This window comes from Pristiophorus japonicus, chromosome 13, assembly GCF_044704955.1.
Source record: "Pristiophorus japonicus isolate sPriJap1 chromosome 13, sPriJap1.hap1, whole genome shotgun sequence".
Taxonomy (NCBI): domain Eukaryota; kingdom Metazoa; phylum Chordata; class Chondrichthyes; family Pristiophoridae; genus Pristiophorus; species Pristiophorus japonicus.
The window spans coordinates 108,202,839-108,227,962 of NC_091989.1; the positions used below are offsets into that span (position 1 = coordinate 108,202,839).

At 46.9% G+C, this 25,124-nt stretch overlaps 1 protein-coding gene across 1 annotated transcript in view; it reads right to left on the reverse strand.

Moving 5' to 3' along the window:
- Window positions 1-7,998: 7,998 nt before the first annotated feature.
- Window positions 7,999-25,124, reverse strand: part of LOC139278162 (uncharacterized) — a 327,559-nt gene continuing 310,433 nt past the window's right edge. The window contains exons 15-18 of the mRNA XM_070896817.1: window positions 19,061-19,131; window positions 15,650-15,683; window positions 11,294-11,374; window positions 7,999-8,402 (exon numbers count right to left, since the gene is read on the reverse strand). Coding sequence (XP_070752918.1) covers window positions 8,319-8,402; window positions 11,294-11,374; window positions 15,650-15,683; window positions 19,061-19,131 — 270 coding nt within the window. The 3' untranslated portion in view covers window positions 7,999-8,318. The remainder of the gene's footprint in view (window positions 8,403-11,293; window positions 11,375-15,649; window positions 15,684-19,060; window positions 19,132-25,124) is intronic.

Sequence of the window (25,124 nt, forward strand, 5' to 3'; positions counted from 1 at the left end):
GCGGCCATTAAAGGCGAGGGCCGAATGCTGTGGCTGCCATCTTATTTTTTTTGCTGGCCGATTTCCATGTCGGCCGGACTACTGTTCTCCTGAGTTCAGGCAGCCTGGCACCCACTCTTGGGTACCAGGCCGCTGGCCCAGTTGAAACACTCCCTGGTGACCCAGTGGTCGAAGATAAAAAAATGCCTTTAATGGAGGGGGGAGAGCGTGGTGACGCACACGCGCTGTGACATCACCTCCACTCTCGATCCTGCCCCAACTTCTGCCCCTCAGCCTGATTTACCGCCGTACTTCCGCTCCCACTATGATCGACTTCCGGTCCATTAGTTTTTGGCACAGTCTTAATTTTATCAAAGATTTAAAATGGGTATCTGCTTTCTTTATGTAATTTTCCAAATCAAATTACAGTCTTGTTATAAATACTACAATGAACAGGCAGGTACACGCTGAAAAAACTCTCTATCACATAGACTGGCACCTAAACCTCTTTGTGAGAAGTGCTGTGACTGCTGCTGCTATCAGTCGCAGTAGCAAGAATAACAAACCAAGGCTGTGAACCTGTATATAAAGGAATTTGATCTGTGCACACTCTGCCTCACATGCAACTAAATGAATGAAGCAAGCAATCAATCACCTCAGTAAACATTCTGCTTAAAGGGAAGGAGATGAGGGTCAGACAAATGCATTATTCACCTTTATGTACTTTAGTAATTATTCTTCAAATTAAAATATTTTACTGGTACACTTCTTCTTCTTAGGCAGTCCCACGGAGTCAAGGATGACTCGCTTCCACACGAATATGAGTTCTAAGCTGACTGATGAGACCAATGCGGGATCTATAGTCTCTGACACAGTTGAGGCAGGTGGTGGTTGGAGGGACGGGTGGGTGGGGTGCTTGGCTTCCGCGTGCTCCCGGCAAAGAGACTTGAAGTGTTTGCCGTTTCTCAAATGATTCTCCTCCTCTGGGAGAAGAAATTTCTCCTCATCTCTGTTTTAAATGGGTGACCCCTTATTCTAAGATCGTGCCCTCTAGTTCTAGTCTCCCCTATCAGTGGAAACATCCTCTCTGCATCCACCTTGTCAAGCCCCCTCATAATCTTACATGTTTCAATAAGATCACCTCTCATTCTTCTGAATTCCAATGAGTAGAGGCCCAACTTACTCAACCTTTCCTCATAAGTCAACCTCCTCATCCCCGGAATCAACCTAGTGAACTTTCTCTGAACTGCCTCCAAAGCAACTATATCCTTTTGTAAATATGGAAACCAAAACTGTACACAGTATTCCAGGTGTGGCCTCACCAATACCCTGTATAGCTGTAGCAAGACTTCCCTGCTTTTATACTCCATCCCCTTTGTAAAAAAGGCCAAGATACCATTGGCCTTCCTGGCCACTTGCTGTACCTGCATACTATCCTTTTGTGTTTCATGCACAAGTACCCCTAGGTCCCGCTGTACTGCAGCACTTTGCAATCTTTCTCCATTTAAATAATAACTTGCTCTTTGATTTTTTTCTGTCAAAGTGCATGACCTCACACTTTCCGACATTATACTCCATCTGTCAAATTTTTGCCCACTCACTTGCCTGTCTATGTCCTTTTGCAGATTTTTTGTGTCCTCCTCACACATTGCTTTTCCTCCCATCTTTGTATCATCAGCAAACTTGGCTACCTCACACTCAATCCCTTCTTCCAAGTCGTTAGTATAGATTGTAAATAGTTTCAAGGTGCATTACTGGTAAGGTGGCCTCAGCAACGAAGAAAAATCAAGTGGATGCCTGGCCCTTTTAAGAGTTTTTCTGCAATACATTAGGCACCAGAAATCAGCTCCACTATAGCTGACTGCTGTTACATGAGTTACATTGGGCTCAAAATTGCCCAGGAGTTGCTCCGTTTTTTTTTTGAAGCAACTTGATTTTTCTGGAGTATCTTAAAAATCCCCATTTTGCACATTTAATTTGCGCCAATGTAAGTGAGTTAGTTAGGATTTTTTTTTAGTTTAGTTTAATCTTTTTCAAAAGGGGGCGTTACCAGCCACCTACGCCCGTTTTGGCCATTTATGCCACTTTGGACAGCTAATAGTTTATTTTTTTATTTTTTTTTATTTATTCGTTGCCAATCTTTCCAATTCTTTGTCAGATCATCTTGTCAGATTACAAACGCCAGAGGTCACCTTGCAACATCAAGGATCACTCTGCGCCAATGCTCTTAGCCAAAAGGCCTAGAGCCACTGCACCGTTCCTGGAAGTACTGCAATACCAGGTTCGTGCCATGGAGGTGGGTGTGTGCCCCCCACCCACCTCCGTGGAGGTGGATGGGTCAAGCCACCCCACCCACCTCAGTTTTTTTTTTTTTTAATTTTTCGTTGCCAATCTTTCCAATTCTTTGTCAAATCACAAACGCCAGAGGTCACCTTGCACACATCAAGGATCACTCTGCGCCACCCCACCCACCTCAGTTACTCCAAACTAACTTAGGCCAGCGTATGTGGCCACATGTGGCCGCAGAGAAAACCCTTGCGGAGAGTTAAGAAATCAGCACAGGTAGGTCCTAATGACTCGACTAAAGAATGTTAATATGATTGAACAGTTTTACTGGACATCATATGACAAACTTTGCAAAGTTAAATTACTATACAACAGAAGCATTCATGGAAGCTTAAACTACAAAAATAAAAAAAGTAAAGAGACAAAACATATTTACATAATTTTTTCAAAATATCCAATTAAAAAATAGAAGTACCTCCTGCTCGTAATTCTTATGTTCTTCTGTACTCCCAGCCGCCTAAGCTCACCTACCAGGAACGTCTTGAGTAAGCTCATTAAAATTACTGGCTACTGGCTACACAGTTATCACACCCCTCCCCCTGGAAATCAAAACTCCACCCCCCACCCCAAGGAAAAATGTAATTGAGTTTGTGGAAAATTAAACTGGCAACCTAATGACGTTTATAATCGTTTTTCTACAAAGATACCTGGATATAAGTTTTGAGATGGATTTAAAAATAGACAATTCTACCTGAACCTTTGCATGGCAATGTCCTCAAGTCTTCAAGATGTGTGTAGAATGTTGACATAAACTGGCAATAATGCAGGCAGCCAACAAAAGAACCAAGTGATTTGGACGAAGGCAGGCTTCTCTATCAAAGTCTCATTACTGTGCGGCAGGCCACTCAGCCTGGGATAGGGACGGGACGCATCGGGTCCCACGCTGCAGCACGCACACAGAGGCTGGGGGCAGGAGCTATTGCGCGCGCACGCGCGCATATTCCAACGTGCATATGCAGGGCTGCCGGAACTGTTTTTGGCGCAGGGCCCTAACTCCGCCCCCCAATCAACTGGCCATGTCGCGCCAAGCCCTGGGCGAGCCAACACAGCGGCCACAATCAGGGGGAGATTTTTTAGGCGCGTTTTCAGCCCACAAAGCCGCCGCATCTCTGGTGAGTGCACCGAAAAAAGGGGTGGTCCAAATTTGAGCCCATAGGAACAGGAATAGGAGTTGCCCAGGGATGTTGTTAGCAGCAAGATGGAGACCTGAATTTAATTATATGTCCTGATTTCGAGGGAAAAAATCACAACTGATAAATATAAATGGAGTGTCCATTAAAATGGTTTCGTGGCGGGCAAAGGAGGAGAAATAAAAAGCTAAAAATTAGTGGATGGACTCATAACACTTTCTTGTGACACTCCTCTGTCCAGTACTGGCCCATTGTAATCTACAAACTGAACCAAAAAAATGGCCTTGAGTCGCTTACCTTCTATTTAGTTACTTTCAGGTACGGTCATGGTCACAATTAACTTTGCAAACAATCACTGATGGTAAGTGAATCCACTGAGCACCAAAAGGCTGTGACTGGTGAACAATGAAAGAACATGCACAATGATTATCAGATTGCTCAGCTGTAAGGCAGTATTTGTATCCATTCAGCCTCATGTGCTGAAGAAGATTAGGTCCATCTACGCCGGAGGAGTACAATGTACAACAGACACATGGATCTCCCTATATCAACCTCCCTTGCCCTTTCATCATCATAGGCGGTCCCTCGAACACATGAGTTCACAGATATTTCCATGAAGGATCCGATATTCCAGTCCTGAACTCCAATTGAAGGGGTGGAAGATGCCTGTGCGTGAATTTTTTTAACGTAAGGTGACCGTTGCACATCAGCCACCACATGGGTTTGACAGAGTTAGGCCTTTATCCAGTGGCAAGGGTTAACCAGGACGACTGGAGACCTGCTCTGCTGCACGGACCTAGTGCGCACACATATCGCAGTGTGGGTTGGCTCGTGCTGCTCCTGGGCCCTCGGCTCTTCTGGGTCCCATACCCTCATTTGCCGCACCTCCGCCACGATCTCTCGCTGCTCCTCTGCCTTTTACACTGTTGCTATCTCATTCTATATTGAGATAACTGATGTCCCCTATTATCATTACTCTATAGGTCTTGCGTCTTTCTGCAATTTGCCTGCAAATCTACTCCTCTATCTCTTTTCTACTATTTGGTGGCCTATAGTATACACCGAATGTTGTAGTAGCGCCTCTATTGTTCCCTAATTGTAACAAAATAGATTATGTCTTTGATCCCTCAACTACCTCATTCCTTTCCAGTGCAATAGTTTCTTTGATCAATACTGCCACACCCTCCTTTCTTTCCTTCCCTATCTTTCCTGAATACCCTGTAGTCAGGAATATTAAGTTCTTAATCCTCCCCTTGTTTGAGCCAAGTCTCTGTTATCGCCACCACATCATAGTCCCATGTGCTGAGTTGTGCCTGCAGCTCACTGACCTTATTTACCACGCTACATGCATTTGGAACATGCACTCAAAACTCATTTAAGGCTGCATCACATTTGCCCCTTGTCTGATCCCTCCTATTTCTGAACTATTCTTTACTCTAGTGCTATTTGTCTCTCCCAATCCTCTGTGCACCTTGTTTCTCCTCTCTAATATTTCATCCCAAGAAAGATGTCATCATCATCATCATCATAGACAGTCCCTCGGAATCGAGGAAGACTTGCTTCCACTCCTGAAGTGAGTTCTTTGGTGGCTGAACAGACCAACATGAGAGCCACAGACCCTGTCACAGGTGGGACAGATAGTCGTTGAGGGAAGGGGTGGGTGGGACTGGCTTGCTACACGCTCCTTCTGCTGACTGCGTTTGACCTCTGCACGCTTTCAGCGTTGAGACTCGAAGTGCTCAACGCCCTTCCGGATGCACTTTCTCCACTTAGGGCGGTCTTTGGCCAGGGACTCCCATGTAGGATGCGGACAGCAAGCTTCCACAAACAGCAATGTAATAATGACTAGATGAGTTTTTTTTTGTGATGTTGGCTGAGGGATAAATATTGACCAGGACACAGGGTAGAACGCCCCTGGTCATGGATCTTTTACATCCACCTGAGGGGGCAGTTGGTGCCGTGGTTTAATCTGAAAGACGGCTCCTCTGACATTGCAGCTGTTATGTCTTGAATAAAGAGTCAGACTAGATACTGAAAGCTCAAAGTAAGGTGTGACCGTAGTCCTTTATTACAGATCTCAGAGTGCCTCTCCAGCCTGTGAGGCCTCCTTATATACAGGTGCTCCCAAGGGATTGTGGGATCCCTTGGGACTCCAGGGGATAAGACCTCTGGTGGTTAGACATGGTATTTACAGGTTTACATACATAACTGCAGCACTCTTTCAGTAGTGCACTAGAGTGTCAGCCTAGATTTTGTGTTCAAGTCTCTGGAGTGAGACTTGAACCAACAACTTGCTGCCTCAGAGGTGAGAGTGCTTCCAAGTGAGCCATAGCTAACATGGATAAATAGTCCACTTATGCTTTCTACTTCCTGTGCAACACTTTTTAACTAGCATATATTTTTTTCTTCAGAGGAATGTTGGCCCCTGGAGATTGCACAACCTGAAGGAGTGAGCTGCCTCTTACTCTGCCACAGCTCCCACTCTCCACTGGACACATTTTGGAAAAGCAAGGAGCTTGATCTCTGGCGGGATCGCCCGCTGGGTTATCAGGTTATCTCAGGACTTGCACATACCAAAATCACAGAAAACTCCCCAATATGCTGATAAAAATGAAATAGGGGCAAACAAGCTGAAAATCTAATGTGGTATAATGTTGGAGAAATGGCTTATCATGTATATGGAACAGATTCCATCCACTAGGTGAAGTTAGTCATCAGTAGAGAGTGCAGAGGCCAAGAGATTTATGGTTGAAAGCAGTTTCTTAAAGCAGCCAACATTGCTCAGATTTTCCTGCAGTATAACTCAGCACCCTAACAATAACATATTATCAGAGCTGAAGGAACACCCATCTAATAATCTCCATCATCGCTGGCCTCACAGAAACATCCAGGAATCATTGCTGTTAATGCCTTTACTGAGAGTTATTCTGGGCCCAAGTTTCCACACGCGCCTAGAACGGCGCAGTCCCGACCTGGACGCCCGTTTTTCACGCCACAAAGTGCGCCTAAAAAAATCCTCGGTATTCTCCACCTCCCTGCAGGTCCTCTGGCCCTCGGCGCAGCCAGCACGAGCTGTGGGGGGCGGAGCCAGGTCCCTGCGCTGAAAACAATGCCGAGACCTCTGCACATGCGCGCTACAGTGGGCACACACGTGCAGTAGCTCCAGGCGCCGAACTGTGTTGGAGGGGCCCGAAACACGCAGCCCCTAGCCCTGGCTGAATGGCCTCACTGGGGCTGCGTGAATAAGGCTCCTTCCATGGGAAGCTCCTGCTCCCCCCCCCACCGACCAGACCCGACACTCGCTCCCCGCCCCCCCCCTGCCTCCGGACCAGACCCGACACTCGCTCCCCGCCACCCCCCTGCCTCCGGACCAGACCCGACACCAGCGGCCCCCCCCCCTCCGACCTGACCCGACCCACGCTCCTGTTCACGCTCCCCTTCTCCCCGACTCGATCCAACTCGCGCTCCTGTTCCCGCTCCCCGTCTTCCCAACTCGACCCGACCCGCGCTCCTGTTCCCGCTCCCCGTCTCCCCAACTCGACCCGACCCGCGCTCCTGTTCCCGCTCCCCGCCCCCCCGACTGGACCCAACCCGACCTGACCCGCGCTCCTGTTCCCGCTCCCCGTCTTCCCAACTCGACCCGACCCGCGCTCCTGTTCCCGCTCCCCGTCTCCCCAACTCGACCCGACCCGCGCTCCTGTTCCCGCTCCCCGCCTCCCCGACTCGACCCGACCCGCGCTCCTGTTCCCGCTCCCCGCCTCCCCGACTCGACCCGACCCACGCTCCTGTTCCCGCTCTCCGCCCCCCCGACTGGACCCGACCCGACCCGCGCTCCTGTTCCCGCTCCCCGCCTCCCCGACTGGACCCGACCCGACCCGCGCTCCTGTTCCCGCTCCCCGCCTCCCCGACTGGACCCAACCCGACCCGTGCTCCCACCCCCCGACCCGACCCCCCCCCCCCACTGGACCCGACCCGACTCCCGCTCCCAGACTGGATCCGACCTGACCTCCCCCCCTCCCTCCCTCTCCCTGCCCCCCTCCCTCCCCCCCTCTCTCTCTCCCCCTCTCTCCCCCCCTCCCCTCCCTCTCCCTCCCCCCCTCTCCCTCTCTCTCTCTCCCCCCCCCGCCCCCCGAACCGAACCTCCCCGACCCGACCCAACCCAACGCCACCTACCTGTAAATCTGGTGCTGGGGACGTGCCCTGCCCGAAGTCTCGGACCGGCCCGTTCAGCCTTCGGTCCCGAAAGGCCTGCCTGAAGCACTTTCACACAGGTAGGAAGATGGTTTATTTAATCTTTTCTTTGCTTATAAATGTTTATTCAGGTTGGATTTATTTGTATAATATTTGTATAAGTATAAATAAGGATTTATTGTCGAATTTAATGAGTTCCCTTTCCCCCCCCCCCTCCCCCCCACCTCGTTCTGGACGCCTAATTTGTAACCTGCGCCTGATTTTTTAATGTGTAGAACAGGTTTTTTCAGTTCTACAAAAATCTTCACTTGCTCCATTCTACTTTAGTTTGGAGTACGTTTTCACTGTGGAAACTTTCAAATCAGGCGTCAGTGGCCGGACACGCCCCCTTTTGAAGAAAAAAATTCTGTTCCAAAGTAGAACTGTTCTACCTGACTAGAATTGCAGAAAAAAAAATGTGGAGAATTGCGATTTCTAAGATAGTCCGTTCTCCACCAGTTGCTCCTAAAAATCAGATGCAAATCATGTGGAAACTTGGGCCCATGGTGCTGCACACCTACTTCATCCCATTAAAAAACTATTAAACATATAAAATCAGAAAACTCCGCATTAATTTGTAAATATATTTGTATCAATACACATTTGAAATTGCCAAGAATAGTTACAATAGTATCAGTGAGAAACATGGTGAGGTCCCACAGGGCTGAGGTCAGAGGATGTGGTGCTCCTGTAGATCAGCAAACACACAGGAAGGACCTACAAATAAAACAGAGGGACATGAGCACAGAGCTCCATGGATGTTCAGAATTGCACACATGCATAGGCCTCACCCAAAACCAGCTTTATGGCATTAATCCCAGAGTCACTGCCACAGAGAGAGTGCAGTTCATACCCCCTCCTTTTCAGAATTCCAATCCGTTCCCCCACCCTTCCTGGCTCCCTTTTGGATTCCTTACAGTCTATGTTGAGCTAACATTTGCAGAACACCTACATTAATACTTCTATATAGGACTCGATGGTTTGTCTGGATGAAGCTATAGGCTCTTCTTTCCTCTAATCCCCTCCTTGTGTGTATGACTAATGCCATTCAACAACAAGTATTTATTTTGTGCCTTTAACGCAGTGAAACATCCCAAGGCGCTTCACAGCAGTGCAATCAAGACAAAAATTTACACCAAGCCACACAAGGAGATATTAGGACAATGGACCAAAAGCTTGGTCAAAGTAGTACGTTTTAAGGAGCTTCTTAAGGGAGGAGAGTGAAGTGGAGAGGTTTAGGGAGCGAATTCCAGAGCCTAGGGCCTGGACAACTGAAGGCGTGGCTGCCAATGGTGGTGTGATGGAAATGAGGGATGTACAAGAGGCCAGAATTGGAGGCATCTTCCCCTTTCTATAATGTTCCCAAGAGCAGAGTGTAGCGGAAGTTTCACACATTTGCCTATATGGTAATTTAACATTGTAGCAAATGAAGGTGACAGTCTGGCTGTTGCCTACACTTCTTCTGTACCATCTTTTGTTTCTATACATCTTCTTTTGCCTTGTACTATCACCCCTTTTGTCATTTAATCACTCCTGCCCTCCACCCTATCACAGACCTTTTGTTATTTCCCTACCAGCATCCCTTCCATTCCCATTTCCCTGGATCTGTACTTGCTTAAAAACTGTTCATCTTCAAGTTCTGATGAAAAGTTTTCGACCTGAAACGTTAATTCTGTTTCTCCCTCCGCAGATGCTGCCTTGCCTGCAGAGTGTTTTCCAGCATTTTCTGTTTTCATTTCAGATTTATAGCATCCACAGTATTTTGTTCTTGTGCTATTGGCTAATATCTATCTTGGTTACTTAGCCCACATGCACAGTGGAATTATATGGCAAATCCTTCCCTCTCTTACTAAGATGAACAGTTACTCCTTTTAGCTTGAGTATGATACAGCTCATGTTATTATGGTCTACAGCGTAACACCAAGAATAAATTTAAACCCTCTCTTTTGATATAGCTACACTTTATATAATGTACAACTCAATATAAAACATAGAAATAGTGGTTAAAAGGAATTGCAGCTCAATAAGGCATTGAATCATACTCAGTTCTACTCAGGTCCCCTCCCTCACCTCTTTTTCCAGAACATTGATGACTGTATCGGTGACATTTCCTGCTCTCACCCTGAACTAGAAAATTTCATACATTTTGCTTCCAATTTCCACCCTTCCCTCACCTTCACATGGCCCATCTCCGACTCTTCCCTTCTCTTTCTCGACTTCTCTGTCTCCATTTCTGGAAATAGGCTGTTGACAAACATTCACTACAAACCCACTGACTCCCACAGCTACCTGGACTACACTTTATCCCACCCCACTTCTTGTAAAGACTCCATTTCATTATCCCAGTTTCTCAGTCTCCGTCGCATCTGTTCTGACGACGCCTCCTTCCATACTGGTGCTTCCAATATGTCTTCCATTTTCCTCAGCTGAGGATTCCAATCTACCGTTGTTGACATGGCCCTCGACCATATCTGTTCTATTTCCTGCACTTCTGTTCTCACCCCTTCCCCTCCCTCCCAGAACCACGATAGGGTTCCCCTGGTTCTCACCTTTCACCCCACCATACTCCACGTTCAACGGATCATCCTCTGCCATTTCCGCCACCTCCAGCGTGATCCCACCACCAAACATATCTCCCCCTCCCTTCCCAATATTCCGAAGGGACCACTCCCTCCGTGAGATCCTGGTCCACTCCTCAACCACCCCCAGCACCCCCTTCCCTTCCCACAGCACCTTCCCGTGCAAGTGCAGGAGATGCAACACCTGCCCTTTTACCTCCTCCCTTCCCACTGTCCAGGGCCCCAAACACTCCTTCCAGGTGAAACAGTGATTTACTTCTACTTCTTTCAATTTAGTATGCTGTATTTACTGCTCACGATGTGGTCTCCTCTACATTGGGGAGACCAAACGCAGATTGGGTGACCGTTTTGCAGAACATCTCCGTTCAGTCCGTAAGTATGACCCTGAGCTTCTGGTCACCTGTCACTTTAATTCTCCACTGCACTCCACTCCCACTCTGATCTTTCCATCCTCGGCCTCTTACACTGTTCCAATGAAGCTCAACGTAAGCTCGAGGAACAGCACCTCATCTTTCATTTAGGCATGTTACAGCCTTCTGCCCTCAACATCAAGTTCAACAATTTCAAACCATAATCTCTGGCCCTATTTTTTTTCTTTTTTTCCTGTTTTTTTCTCTTTCTCACGGATGATGTTGATGATTCTGCCATCTCCATTTACACCCCATCTAGACTCATCTTTTAACTTGTCCCATTACCATCTCCTTTTGCCTTGCACCATCATCCCCTTTGTCTCTTAACCTCTTCTGCCTTCCACCCTATCTCAGACCTTCCCTTTTATTCTTTCCTCCCCTCCCTGCCCCTATACTTGCTTAAAAACCTGTTATATCTCTAACTTTTTCCCGTTCTGACAAAGGGTCATCAACCTGAAGTGTTAACTCTGTTTCTCTCTCCACAGATGCTGCCTGACCTGCTAGTATTTCCAGAACTTTCTGTGTTATTTCAGATTCCAGCATCCACAGTAATTTGCTTTTGTACGAGGCACTGAATCTAGGTATCTGTAAAACATGGGAATACAGCCTGAAAGCTCACCTGCAGGGGTTTGAAGATAACATACTCTTGTGCTATACCAGAGCTAGGAGATAATGCTTTATCACAGAGACGCCCAGGTACCTGATAACAAAACATAGAAGCATTACAATTAATACAGGAGCAACAGCAATAACACAGGACACAAGTGAAAAATAAGAAAAAATTACATTTCTAAAGCATCTCATCACGTCTCTCAAACATCTCAAAGTAGTTTGCACAGATCAAATCATTTTTTGGAGCGCAGTGACTGATTTGTAGGCAAATATGGCAGCCATTTTGCACACAGCAGATCCAATAAGCAGCAATGATCAACCAAACTGTTCTTGATGGTATTGGTTGAGGAATGAATGCTGGCCAGACACCAGGGGAACTTGCTACTCTTCTCCAAGTATTGTGGAATATTCAGCATCCACCGGAAAAGGCAGCTGAATTATGATAGTGGGCACTTTCACAGTATTGCGCTGGAGAGCCATCCTAGATTATAGCTCAATTCCTGGATTACAGGAGAATCCAAACTCCTGACTCAGATGAACATATTACTAACTGAGCTGACAAAAAAGTTAAAAGTGATGGTACATTAAGGTTTGAAAACTTTAATTTAGGTTTACTGGGATAGAGGAGAAGGCCATCGCCTACAGTTAACAGATAGTGACAGAGTTCACTAGCAGGCTAATGTGGAGTATCTTACTGCACTGATGCTACATAGCAATTCATGCCCTAAATTGGGGTATTATATTACACAGATGTCATCACAACTCTCCTCAAAAAACAAACCCTTGACCCTTCCATCCTTGCAAACCACCGCCCCATCTCCAACCTCCCTTTTCTCTCCAAAGTCCTTGAACGTGTTGTTGCCTCACAAATCCATGTCCATCCTTCCCGCAATTCCATGTTTGAATCCCTCCAATCCGGTTTCTGTGCCTGCCACAGTACCAAAACTGTTATGTATGCATGTAAACCTTACCAAAATGTAAGACTTGCCACTAGGGGGCACACCTGTGGGAGACCTAAGGGTCACCTGTGCCCCCTGGAGCAAGCAGGTATAAAAGGTGATTCACCATGCTGCTTTGGCACTCTGGAGTCTGAATAAAGAGACCAAGGTCACAACAGTTTGAGCTTGCAATATAGTCCTGTGGATTTATTCTGAACATAACAGAAACGGTTCTCATCAAAGTCACAAATTACATCCTTTGTGACTGTGACAAAGGCAAACTATCCTTCCTCATCCTTCTTGACTTGTCTGCAGCCTTTGACATGGTTGACCATGCTATCCTTCTCCAACGCCTCTCCACCATCGTCCAGCTGGGTGGGACTGCACTCGCCTGGTTCCATTCTTATGTATCTAATTGTAGCCAGAGAATCAGCTGCAATGGCTTCTCTTCCTGCCCCCACAGCATTATCTCTGGTGTCCCCCAAGGATCTATCCTTGGCCCCCTCCTATTTCTCATCTACATGTTGCCTCTTGGCGACATCATCTGAAAACACAGCGTCAGTTTTCACATGTACTCTGATGATACCCAGTTCTACCTCACTACCACATTTCTTGACCTCTCTACAGTCTCTAAATTGCCAGACTGCTTGTCCGACATCCAGTTTTGGATGAGCAGAAATTTTCTTCAATTTAATATTGGGAAGACCAAAGCCATTTTTTTCAGCCCCCGCCACAAACTCCATTCCCTAGCCACTGACTCCATCCCTCTCCCCAACTTCTATCTGAGGCTGAACCAGACTGTTCGCAACCTTGGTATCATAGTTGACCCTGAAACGTGCTTTCGACACATACCCATAGTATAACTAAGACCTCCGTAACACCGCCCGTCTCCGCTCTTGCCTCTGCTGCTGAAGCCCTCATCCATGCTTTTGTTACCTCTAGACTTGATTATGTCAATGTACTCCTGGCTGGCCTCCCACATTCTACCCTACATAAACTTGAGATGATCCAAAACTCAACTGCCAGTGTCCTAACTCGCACCAAGTCCTGCTCACCCATCACCCCTGTGCTCGCGTTGGCTCCCTGTTAAGCAACCCTTCGATTTCAAGATTCTCATCCTTGTTTTTAAATCCTTCCATGGCCTCACCACTCCATCTCTGTAATCTCCTCCACCCCACAACCCTCCGAGATGTCTGCACTCCTCTAATTCTGCCCTCTTGAGCATCCCTGATCATAGTCGCTCGACCATCGGTGGCTGTGCCTTCTGTTGCCTAGGCCTTAAGCTCTGGAATTCCCTGCCTAAACATCGCCGCCTCGCTACCTCTCTTTCCTCCTTCAAGATGCTCGTTAAAACCTACCTCTTTGACCAAGCTTTTGGTCATCTGCCCTGATTTCTCCTTATGTGGTCAAATTTTTAATCTTATAATACTCCTGTGAAGTATCTTGGGACATTTCACTACGTTAAAGGTGCTATAAAAATACAAGTTGTTGTTGTTGTTATGTAACAGACTATGCCCTGACTTAGAGTATTACTCTGAACTGGTGTGACAAGAGACCATTTTCTAAATTGGGCTATTACACTGTAGTGGTGTAATATAAATCAAAGCCTAACTTGAGGTATCTAAATTATGTAGCAAATTGTGCCCTAATTCAGGGCATTATACATGTACAGTCTAGCAGGTCACGCGCTAATTCAGGGTATTATACATCTAGCAGGATTATTTGATAAATATGAAAATCCAGTTCAGCTGGTTAATAATAATCCTGCCAGACAACACAACCATGAATAGCTTGGGTAAACTGCATGCAGCATCAGGACTGTCTGTTGATGGAATGCCCCATTTTGTGAAGTACATTGATTGTAAGCTCCTATTTGCACATCTGCTGCTCCATTTTGTATGTTGGCTATTGCACTAACAAATTTTAAATAAATATCGAAAGGGCAGATTTTCCACCACCCTCCTCCCCCCTGGCACTGCTCCTGGACATACCCAGTACTCCTGGCACAGACCTGCCTTCTAGTGCCAGCGGATGGGATAGGAATGTGAAGCGCAGCTGTAGCTCTCAGGAGGGCGGTTCAGGGGGAGGCCGCAATGCCATGGTTTCTAGGGGCCCTTGAGTGGGGTTCTCAGCACGAGTTGGTCACAGAAAATGAGGCGGGAGTGCATGTTCCAGTCCTTATACTGTACAAGTATTATTTAGCAAATCATGCCCTAACTCAGAGCATTAAAGGGCCCTTTTTATTTGACCTGGGAATTCCCCAGCGGCAAGGTTAGGAAAATCAGCCCTAAAAGGCTTACTATAGTCCCCACCACTTAAAACGTCCACATCGTTTATAACAGCCAAAAAGCAATTACCGTTACCCATTTGCATTACTGTCCAGTTCAAAGTTGCCGATTATAGCGTTGTAAGTGCTCTGTTTATTTCCGGCAGAAGCAGCTGTGCTCACTCACTTTTACACATTAAATTTAAACGGATCAGTTTCTGCTTCCCATTTTTATTTATTAGGTTATTTTTGTGGCAATATTTTAATGAATCGGGCTGTTCTTTGAGAAGATTATTTACGCGCTGAGCCCCATTGTGTAATACAGAGACACAGTTGCAGACATATCGAGTCGTGTTAAGCTTGGGTGCCGAGACCCACGTGATCCAATGGCCGACTCACAGACCCACATTTTCCTGGGTCCACGTGCTCCCTGTTCACTGCAGGTTGTTGTTTGATTATTTACTGCACACTTGTATGTGGGGCAAGGCAGCGTGCATGCTCTAGGTTACAGTCCTTTGTCAAAGATTCCATTTCAGGGCTCAACACATTAGTATACACAACCTCTTTCAAAAAATGTATGGCACTGTAACTGAAATGATTTTAAATTTTATTAATGTTATCAAATTTACCGACCATTGCGTATAACGGGTAAATCGCACTTGCATGAATGCACCACCTTTTAGCAGTGGGGCTGCACCAACAACAGAAAGGGGCTACAGATAACCCTTCACTGTAGAACAGAGTTTAACAGCATACCTTTCTGTGATGGATTTATTTACTCTCCTTTCAGACTTAATTACATTTCAAAGTTCAGACTCTGTTGTTATCATCATCATAGGCGGTCCCTCGAACAAGGATGACTTGCTTCAGCACCAAAAGGGATGAGTTCATAGATGTTTCAATGGAGGACCCGATATTCCAGTCCTGAATTCCAGGGGTGGAAGATGCCTGTGCGTGGATTTTTGTGGTGTAACATGTGGTGGTCGTTGCACATCAGCCATCACACGGGCTCAACTGAGCTCGGCCTTTATCCAGTAGCAAGGGTAAACCAGGACGACTGGAGACCTGCTCTGCTGCATGGACCTAGTGCGCACACATACCGCAGTGTGGGCTGGCCCATGCTTCCCGACACAACTGAATCATTGTGTGTAACACTTACCAAAATGGAGTCAAACCCTTTGGACGGGTTGTCCCTGCAACACAAGAAACAGAACATTTCAAAAAATTGACTTTCTCATGGAGGTCTTCATTTTAGCTGCAGGTTGAGGAACTAATCATAGTTCTGCTTTACATAGAAATTTCAAAACAGAAACACGCCATTAGCCCAACCAGTTTACGATGGTGTTTATCCTAGACACAAGCAGGAGTCCTGAACCTATGTGCCCACCCTACTCCCATATCTCTTTATTCACCTTTTATTACAAGGTGGGGTGGGGGCGGAGGGTGGGGGGAAGGAGAAGCAGGGAGTAATGATGGTAGGAATGCCCTGGAGACATTACAAGACAATGTACTGTGTACCTGCCGAATGGCTATTGAAGCTACCAAAATGCTTGAGTTGGTGCTGCCTTTGGGCTCCTAAGTCACTTTCTCTCGCTGTTTCATGTGGCTGCCCCTTTTAATTGCCAGATTGTGGAGAATGCAGGAAACCTTGAAGAAGTGGGAAACCTTGGTTGAGCTATACTAAAGATCACCCCCTGACCTGTCAAAGCATCGAAAGCGCCAAATCAGCATGCCCATGATATGCTTGATAATGGATCTGGTAAATGCATGTGTCTCATTGTATCTGTGATTCGCTGGATGCTGCAGAGGGGTGGTAAACCTAGGCCGCAGTGGATATCCTTGGTCCCAGGGTCCAACTCTCAACTTGCTGAGTGTCTGTGAGTGATGGTCGTACGGTCATAGAATGAATACCTCAGAAGTCTTGCAGAAATCTGGCATTCACCTATAGTACAGTCCCTACCGCTGATAGCAGGCACGTTGGTATTAACGCGATTTGCCTGCTAAATGAAGTGGACAGTAAAATTGCTGCATGATGTTTTTAAAAAATGCAAAATCTGGGATTTTTTCCCAGTTTCCACCTCTGGATCATTGATTCTTCCCATTGCTAGGAATATAGGAATACAGTAAGTCATTCGGCCCCTCGAGCCAGTATCGTAAATCCAACTACCCACCTTGGTATTTCTTAATACCCTTGCTGAACAAAAGTCTATCAATCTGAGTTTTGAAATTTTGAATTGACCTCCAACCTCAATTGCTTTTTTTTGGAGGGAGAGGGGTGGGGGAAGAGCAGAGAGTTCCAGATTTCCACAACCCTTTATCTGAAGAAGTGCTTCCTGACATTACCCCAGAATGGCCTAGCTCTAATTTTAAGGTTATGCCCTCCTGTTCTGGACTCCCCCACCAAAGGAAATAGTTTCTCTCTATCTACCCTATAGCTCTAGAGTTCCATGTGGACTTGATTTGCCACAACAACATCAGAGTAATTCAAATAAATGTTGTGTGTCTTTGTTTTGGAGCTAATCAATTCAAAAGCACTAAAAAGGACCGGTGGCAATTTGCGAACATTAAGATGACAAAGCTTCCGCCAAATAGAAGTCTTTTAATTGCCCAAAAGTCAAATTGCCAATAATAACCTAAACTCTTTCTAAGGATTGGTGGATTTCAGACACAGTCCAGCAGGTGTGAACACCCAGCTATATGGGTGCCATTAATACTTGACTTGCGGCCAATGTAAAGGCAAGAAAAAAGAAAAATTGCATAAACTAACCCCAAACCACCGTTGCCATTGTTACGGTGGGTTGTGTGGCATGTCTGTGTCCCGTTTTCGAGAGGCGGGACACCTCATTATAATATTTAAATCAGGCTCCCACAGTGCAGTTAGGAGCAATGTTCCCCCTAATTTTTCTTTGGGTGCGTTATTCCTTTAACAGGCTGCGTGGCCCATTCAAAGTTTTGCGCATGTGCGAAATTTCATATTTGAAAAGCCAGTCCCGGGATCGGAGCCTGATTTAAATTTAAAGTTGGCCAACCAGGTTTCCTAGGATTCAGGAATCCTGGCAGTAGCCAGATCAAATACGCAAGTGCATTTTAGAGCATTGCTTGAGGGCCAGGAGGAGCAGAAGTGCTCTCCTTGGCCCCTCAGGCAAATCTTCTGCCGCGATCGGCCGATTCGCGTTCCCCATTCCTCCAGATTGCCTGTCCGACCCCATCCGTCCTGCACACGCGATCTCTCCCCCACCCCGCACTGCGAACTCTCCCCCGCACCGCAATCCCCCCCACCCCCCCAGCACCGCGATCTCTCCCGATGCTCTCTCCTTCCGATTGCCATCTGATCACCCCCTCTGTCCCGCCCGGCGGGTGGGTGGGGGACGGATAGCCAATAGTGGAAAGCTGCATCCTGCCCACCTATAGCCTTCTCTCGCTGGCTTTCTCGCCCAAGAGCTGGCCATCCTGTCATTCTAGCCGGCTGCCGGGTGGGAAACGGAGTAAAAAAAAATGATAATGAGGTCCTTCCGTTAAATTCGGCAGGATCACCGTCTTCCCAGGAGCAGTCCATCCCAACCAACCGAACACTCTCTCCCCCACCCCACCCCGCCACCGCTTAACTTCCCATAAATATAGAGCCCCCTGTCTCAGTATTCTTCAATATCTCAGTGTACTGTGCAAATGATCTGCCCTTGTCCCCTGTGGATTTCAGTACAATACTGGGCCGGAAATTCCAGCCCCACCGGGTCCGTACGAAGTGCGCAAAGACCCGGTGAGGCCTCGCAAAAGCCGGTTTCCAGGGCGCGATCTGTCAAGATTTCTCTCGGCAGATCCTCCGCATCCCCGGGAGAAGGACATCCGCGGGGGAGAGATTGGGCAATTGTCCTTCAAACTTTAACGCCTGGTAAAAAGTAGGCACATAGCCTACTTTTACCAGCGTAACACTTTTGAAACATATAAAAATTAAATTTAAACATTAATTTTTTAATTAAAAACCCTGTCCATTAAGATAAGTTTATTTTTTAGTATTAAAAAAATTCAAAAAATACATATATTTTCCCAAAACATTTAATTACATGTAATTTCAATTAATTTTAAATATGTGAGGTGTTTTATTTATTTATTGTGCTATGTTTTGGTGTTTTATAGGGTTATTCCCATTGATAGTAATGGGAACTCGTACAAATAGGGAGGAAAATTATCAATGAGAATACGGCATAGTGATTAATGGTCCAGGCCCACTTGACTCCAGTATGTACATACGTACCTGAAAGACATCTCCCCGTGCGCTGCGCAGCGAATCTAGGCCTCCGACTGGGATCCTACATTCCTCCAGGAGCACCAGGTACTTTGGTAGATTTTTTTCGGGTCGGAGGCGTTCATACAAAGGAAGCCTCCGACCGCAATTTTCCCCCCAATGTTACTGTAAAACACTGTGTGCATGCTCTCAGTACCTCGAGTATCTCAGTATAATAATGTTCTGCACATGGTCTATCTTTATATCTTCGAGTATCTCAGTACAATACGCACAAGATCTGTCCCTTTACAGCTGAATATCTTACAGATGGTATCATGTAGTTGGTACCTTTCTCTGTTTTTAGTCATCACAGTTTCTGCATTTCCGATGCACACGTTTGCCACTAGTATCAAGCCGGGCTGTGGACAGAAACAAACTGGTGCTGTGAAATCACTTACAATTAAGCCAATAATATGACTAATTAAAGTATTTCTGTTCAAGTTAAGTCTTCAGTCTGACAGCTATGATTTCTTGGGGCAGTATGTTTTTCAATTAAATGACAAGGACCCCTGTTCACAAGGCACTTTCAGCGAGAAACCTCTTACTGCCTCTGTCACATCATTGACCAGCTAAGAAGGTGGCTTTACGTCAATCCAAGAACTGAATGACACCAGTGTATAAATACATTCATGCTGAGCAGATAAATATGTAATAATATTACAGGATTAGTGAGTACGGCTGTCCATATGGTGACCAACATCAGTGGAGTTCATTTCAGAGTTTGTTCTATATCCTATCACACTACCTCAATAGCTAGCCTACTTCCCTTCCCCGTGTAGAATGGCACTAGTTTCCAAACACTTGTTAAATGGGGATTGTGCACAATCCTGAGAGATTAATTTTTTAAATTTGAGATTTTCTAACAATAGAGAATATTACTTTGTTTTATTAAGATAATATTTATGGAATATAAAACTACAATTCATGGTTGGTAAAACACGACAATTCCTGTATCACAGCACAGGTTAGAAATCAGATCCACAATGGGTAGATTTTCCAGCTGGGCCTCTGAACAGGCATTATCAGGCAGTGTATTAATAGCATCCACTGAATCATCCACATGCTGACCCCATCTGATTTTATGGAGTCAGCTTCATTTACACACCCAAATTAGGTGCTCACATGGGAGGTAGCAGCCCTTAAGGAACTACTTGGATGCTTAACTTTATGACAAGTGGCTGCAAGATATTAGTAGCAATTACACAGGCACTAAGAATGTTTAGTGCATATTGCAACCTTTGCAAAAGTTTGTTGGATAACCATGTTTGCAGCCAAGTGATGAAGTTAGGCAACACTGAAGTGGAGATAGTTCAGAATGAGGGGTGATCACGAGGAAGGTGGCCGTTTTCTACTCAGGTCACTTCCCCACAGGACAGCACTGCAGCAAGCCTGGAAGGAGGTAGAGAAAGAGAGGACATGAGGTGCAGCTGACCACTATAACCATGAGCACTATAGTGCATGTTAGCTGAGGTGTCCTTGCAGCAGATAGTACAGCTCTGCACCTGGCTGCCTTTTGACCTGTGGCCAGTCATTGCCAGTTAGGTGGGCGCATGAGTACAGGCAGATGGGCACAATCTGCATCTAGTACAGGCTAACTAATGTGGGTATCTCACCCCCACCTCCCCCCCCATTGCTCCTCTTCTTTCCTCCAAAAAACACCGTCTCTGTTATATATGTAAACCTCACCAATGTGTATGACTTGCCATCAGGGGAGACCCAAGGATCACCTGTGCACCCTGGGCAAGCCAAAAGATAATCTACCATGCTGCTTCCTCGCTCTGGAGTTACAATAAAAAGACCACATCACAACAGTTTGAGCTTAAGATGCACAGTCTTGTGGAGTTATTCTAAAAGTAATAATTGGCGACGAGTAACAAATCACGAACTTTCACGCAGTTATGGCTGCCGTTAGTATTCTTGAGAGATTTGTTGAGGGTGATAATTGGGAAGCTTTCGTTGAGCATCTTGACCAGTACTTCGTGGCCAATGAGCTGGAAAAGGAAGAAACCGAGGTCAAGCACAGGGCGATTCTCCTCACCGTTTGCAGGTCCACGATATATGACCTCATCAAAAATCTGCTAGCACCGACAAAACCAATGGACACGATATATGAAGAGTTGTGCACACTGGCTCCGGAACACCTCAAGCCAAAAGAGAGCATCTTGATGGCCAGCTATCGCTTTTATATGCACCAGAGCTCCGAGGGCCAGGACGTGGCGAGCGATGTCGTCGACCTAAGACACCTTGTGGGTCCATGCGTATTTGCTGGATTTTTGGGGGGAAGTGTTGAAGGATTTTTTTGTGCTTGGAATCGGCCACGAGGTAATTCTTCGCAAACTGCTGTCTGCCGAATCCCTAGATCTGAGCAAGGCCATCACAATAGCCCAGGCTTTTATGCCCACGAACGATAACACTAAACAGATATAATTGCAGCATCGGAACTCACAGGCAAGTTCTGTGCATAAAATAACGCCTTCAGCAGGCAGAAGTGTACATGGCAGGGCCTACACGCCCGCAGAGGCCAGACCTAGGATGACTCAGAGCCTGCCGTGGGGCGTGAATGTGAATCCATTAGCACCATGTTGGCGCTGCTGGGGTAATCATCGAGCCCATCAATGTGTGCAAAGGCTGTGGAACAATGGGACACCTCCAGCGAATGTGCAGATGTGCTGCGACTCACCACGTGGCAGAGTCGGCGGAAGATGATTGATGGGATACACACTTTCACCACCAAAAGCCCTCTGATAATGTTAAAAGTTAAACCTAACAGCACTCCAGTCTCCATGGAATGAGACATGGAGGCGAGTCAATCAATTATGAGCCAGAAGGCATTCAAGAGGCTGTGGGGTGACAGAGCATAACGACCCAAGCTGATCTCGATTCAGGCAAAGCTGCTCACCTACACCAAGGAACTGATACCAGTTATTGGTAGTGCGGATATGAGTATCCCATGAGGGAGCGGTGCACGATTTACCACTATGGATTGTTTCAGGTGATGGGCCAACGCTGCTTGGTAGAAGGTGGAAGGGGAAGATTCGATGGAACTGGGAAGACCTCTGTGTACCTTCTCCGGCGAATGACGTCTCCCTTGCTCAAAGGCTGAGCAAGCCCTCACCTTCAGCTGAACCAGGCATCGAAGAGCAGATCCATTTGCTGAGGCACAGGCCGCTCATCACGACCACGAGGAGGTAAAGATCAACCGAGCAGTGGTACAGGCGCAGTACCCACCACCCAAAGCCGATGACCTCTTCGCGACGATGGAAGAGGCTCCATGTCGACCAAGCAGAGTGGGACTCCGGCCAAAACGATCCGAATGCGTCTTCCTGACGCCAGAGGCAAAATCCCTGAGGAGGAAGATCGCGGCAGTCGGCATCACGGACATGGACGAGAGTGTGTCCAGACCACGGAACAAAAGTGCATCCAGACCATGGGACGAGAGTGCGTCTAGACCACGGGACGAGAGTGCGTCTAGACCACGGGATGTTGCCGCAATGAAAGAAACAGAGGCATGTGTTGCCCAGCAAGGAAAACAACTGGGCTTGGGGCAAAGGTAAAGGAGCGGCTGCTGAGAAGGCCAGGAACTCACTACGTTCCAATAAGTTGGTTGCACTGTGTAGCCCATGTGAGCGCCCATTCATGGCAAATGATGTATTATCATAAGGGGTCGGGGGTACCTTACAACAAACTAAAGTAACGGGCGAACACCAACCGGTCGTATATGTATCTAACAAAGTACTTGTGGCAAGTCATGTGTTATCACATGGGGTCGGGCGTGTTGTACAGCAAGCCAAAGTAACGGCGAACCTCAACCAGTTGTATATGTAGCTAACAAAGTACTTGTAGCAAGTGATGTGTTATCACACGGGGTCAGGCATGTTGTACAGAAAGCCAAAGTAGCGGGCGAACCCCAACCAGTTATACATATATCCAATAAGTTACCCAAGGCAGTAGCCTCCGTTCACGGGACAAAAGAGACGTACCAAAGTGTGTCCCAATATTTGCTCGAGTCAGACAAGCTGCCAATTTCACAGTTTTTGGAGAGCAGAGGTACTATTATCAATGCTTTGTCTCGAATAGGTCCAACACTGTCTGCACTGTAACATATCCGCCACGGGCCAGGCACTGAGAACGGCGCTGATGCCCTCAGTTGCTACCGTTGCCCACCACTGGGGTGGAAACGGCACAGCTGCAGATCTTCTCATTGTTATGGAAGTGCTAGAAAGCGAGGGGCCAACTGTAACGGCTCCCCAGACTAGGACCTGGACCAGCCAGGATCCCAAGTTATCCCTGCTAACGGCAAACCGCTAGACAGGATGTTGCAGCTTATCCGTCGCAAAGACGTAATGTTCATCCCTCCAGATTGGCCCCTATGGGGCAATCCTGCAACGTTGCAAAGAAAGGCAGAGAGGCTACACACAGTTGGTGGTCCGGAGCCTCCATACCAGGATCCACGGGACCACGCGGCCTCCCGCCACTGCTGAAAGTCTCAAGGCCATATCTGCCATCCTTGGCTTGCCGGACCTTAGGGTCAGCGACAATAGTCCGGAGCGGGCAGCCAAATCATAAAGCCGTGCACCACACGTGTCATGGTAGACTCCCCACAGACCCGGCTATCCCAGGTGCTACGCAGTCACCGGATTGAATCACTCAGAACCGGGCCTTCCGTATGCTATCAGCAGAGAATGTACCATGATCGTATGGATCCTCCATGCGACATCAGAATAAGTGATGTAGACCATGATCATGGCCCCAGATGGGCTGCTAGCACTGTATTAGCCAAAGAGGGAAATGGAGTGTTTAAGATGAAAATGGAATGTTTGTTGTGAAACCATGTAATGGGCAAACGCAGAGAGCATTTGGACCAGACCAAACTGCGAACTGCTGTGAAAGGACATGGCCCCCAGTGACCCACTAATACAATCGACCTGGTTGTCAACCACAAGGATGAACCCACTATGCCCGACAGTCCGATCAGACCAACTGGGCAGCCCTGCAGCAATGATCCGACCAGGACTTCAACTTAGGCAATTGACCCGGGAACGCAGAGCGCCAGATCACCTCAACTTGTAAATAACATGCATGAGACTTTGGGGGGGAGTGATGTTATGTATGTAAACCTCACCAATGTGCAAGACTTGCCACCAGGGGGAACACCTGTGGGAGACCTAAGGGTCACCTGTGCAAGCAGGTATAAAAGGTAATTAACCATGCTGCTTCCTCACTCTGGAGTTACAATAAAGAGACCAAGGTCACAACAGTTTGATCTTAAGATGCACAGTCTTGTGGAGTTATTCTAAACGTAACAGTCTCAATACCATTGATAAATCAAAATATAGCAGTAGCAGTGTCAGTTGGCCAACTTAATGGAAACATGAAATAAACAAAGTAAATGAAAGAAAAACAATTCAGAAATAGCCTGGAAATATTATACTAAATCTTACTTTGGGCTCTTTAAACGCATCTGTAAATCATCATCATCATAGGCAGTCCCTCGGAATCGAGGAAAACTTGCTTCCACTCCTAAAGTGAGTTATTTGGTGGCTGAACAGTCCAATACGAGAGCCACAGACCCTGTCACAGGTGGGACAGACATTCGATGAGGGAAGGGGTGGTTGAGACTGGTTTGCCGCAAGCTCCTTACGCTGCCTGCGCTTGACCTCTTCACACTCTCAGCGTTGAGATTCGAAGAGCTCAACGCCCTCCTGGATGCACTTTCTCCACCTAGGGCGGTCTTCGGCCAGGGACTCCCAGGTGTCAGTGGGGATGTTGCACTTTATCAGGGAGGCTTTGAGGGTGTCCTTGTAACGTTTTCGCTATGGCTCGTGAAGGAGCTCCGCATAGAACATTTGCTTAGGGAATTTTGTGTCTGGCATGTGAACTATGTGGCCTGCCCAGCGAAGCTGATCGAGCGTGGTCAGTGCTTCAATGCTGGGGATGTTAGCTTGAATGAGGACACTGCTGTTGGCGCCTGTCCTCCCAGGGGATTTGCAGAATCTTGCGGAGACATCGTTGGTGATATATCTCCAGCGACTTCACATCCTAGCAGCCCTGAATGTCCATTTTAAATGACTGAGTACTATACCAGTGTGAACACTAGGAAATTGCTCAGGTGTCTGTCTAACTAATGTCATCAAGAGCTAACTTTGATATAATTATCTGCAAATATGCGGGCACTTCTGGCTTCAGTAATATATGCAACTGGAAAGTCGGATGGGTTGCTAAATAGCTGGAAATATGGCCTAATGGACCTTAGCTCATTTTTCCAATTGGTTACACCGTATTATGCCCACTGATTTATCCAACTCTGGCCTCAGCAAAGCCTACATCAATTTGGTAGGGATGTGGATTACCC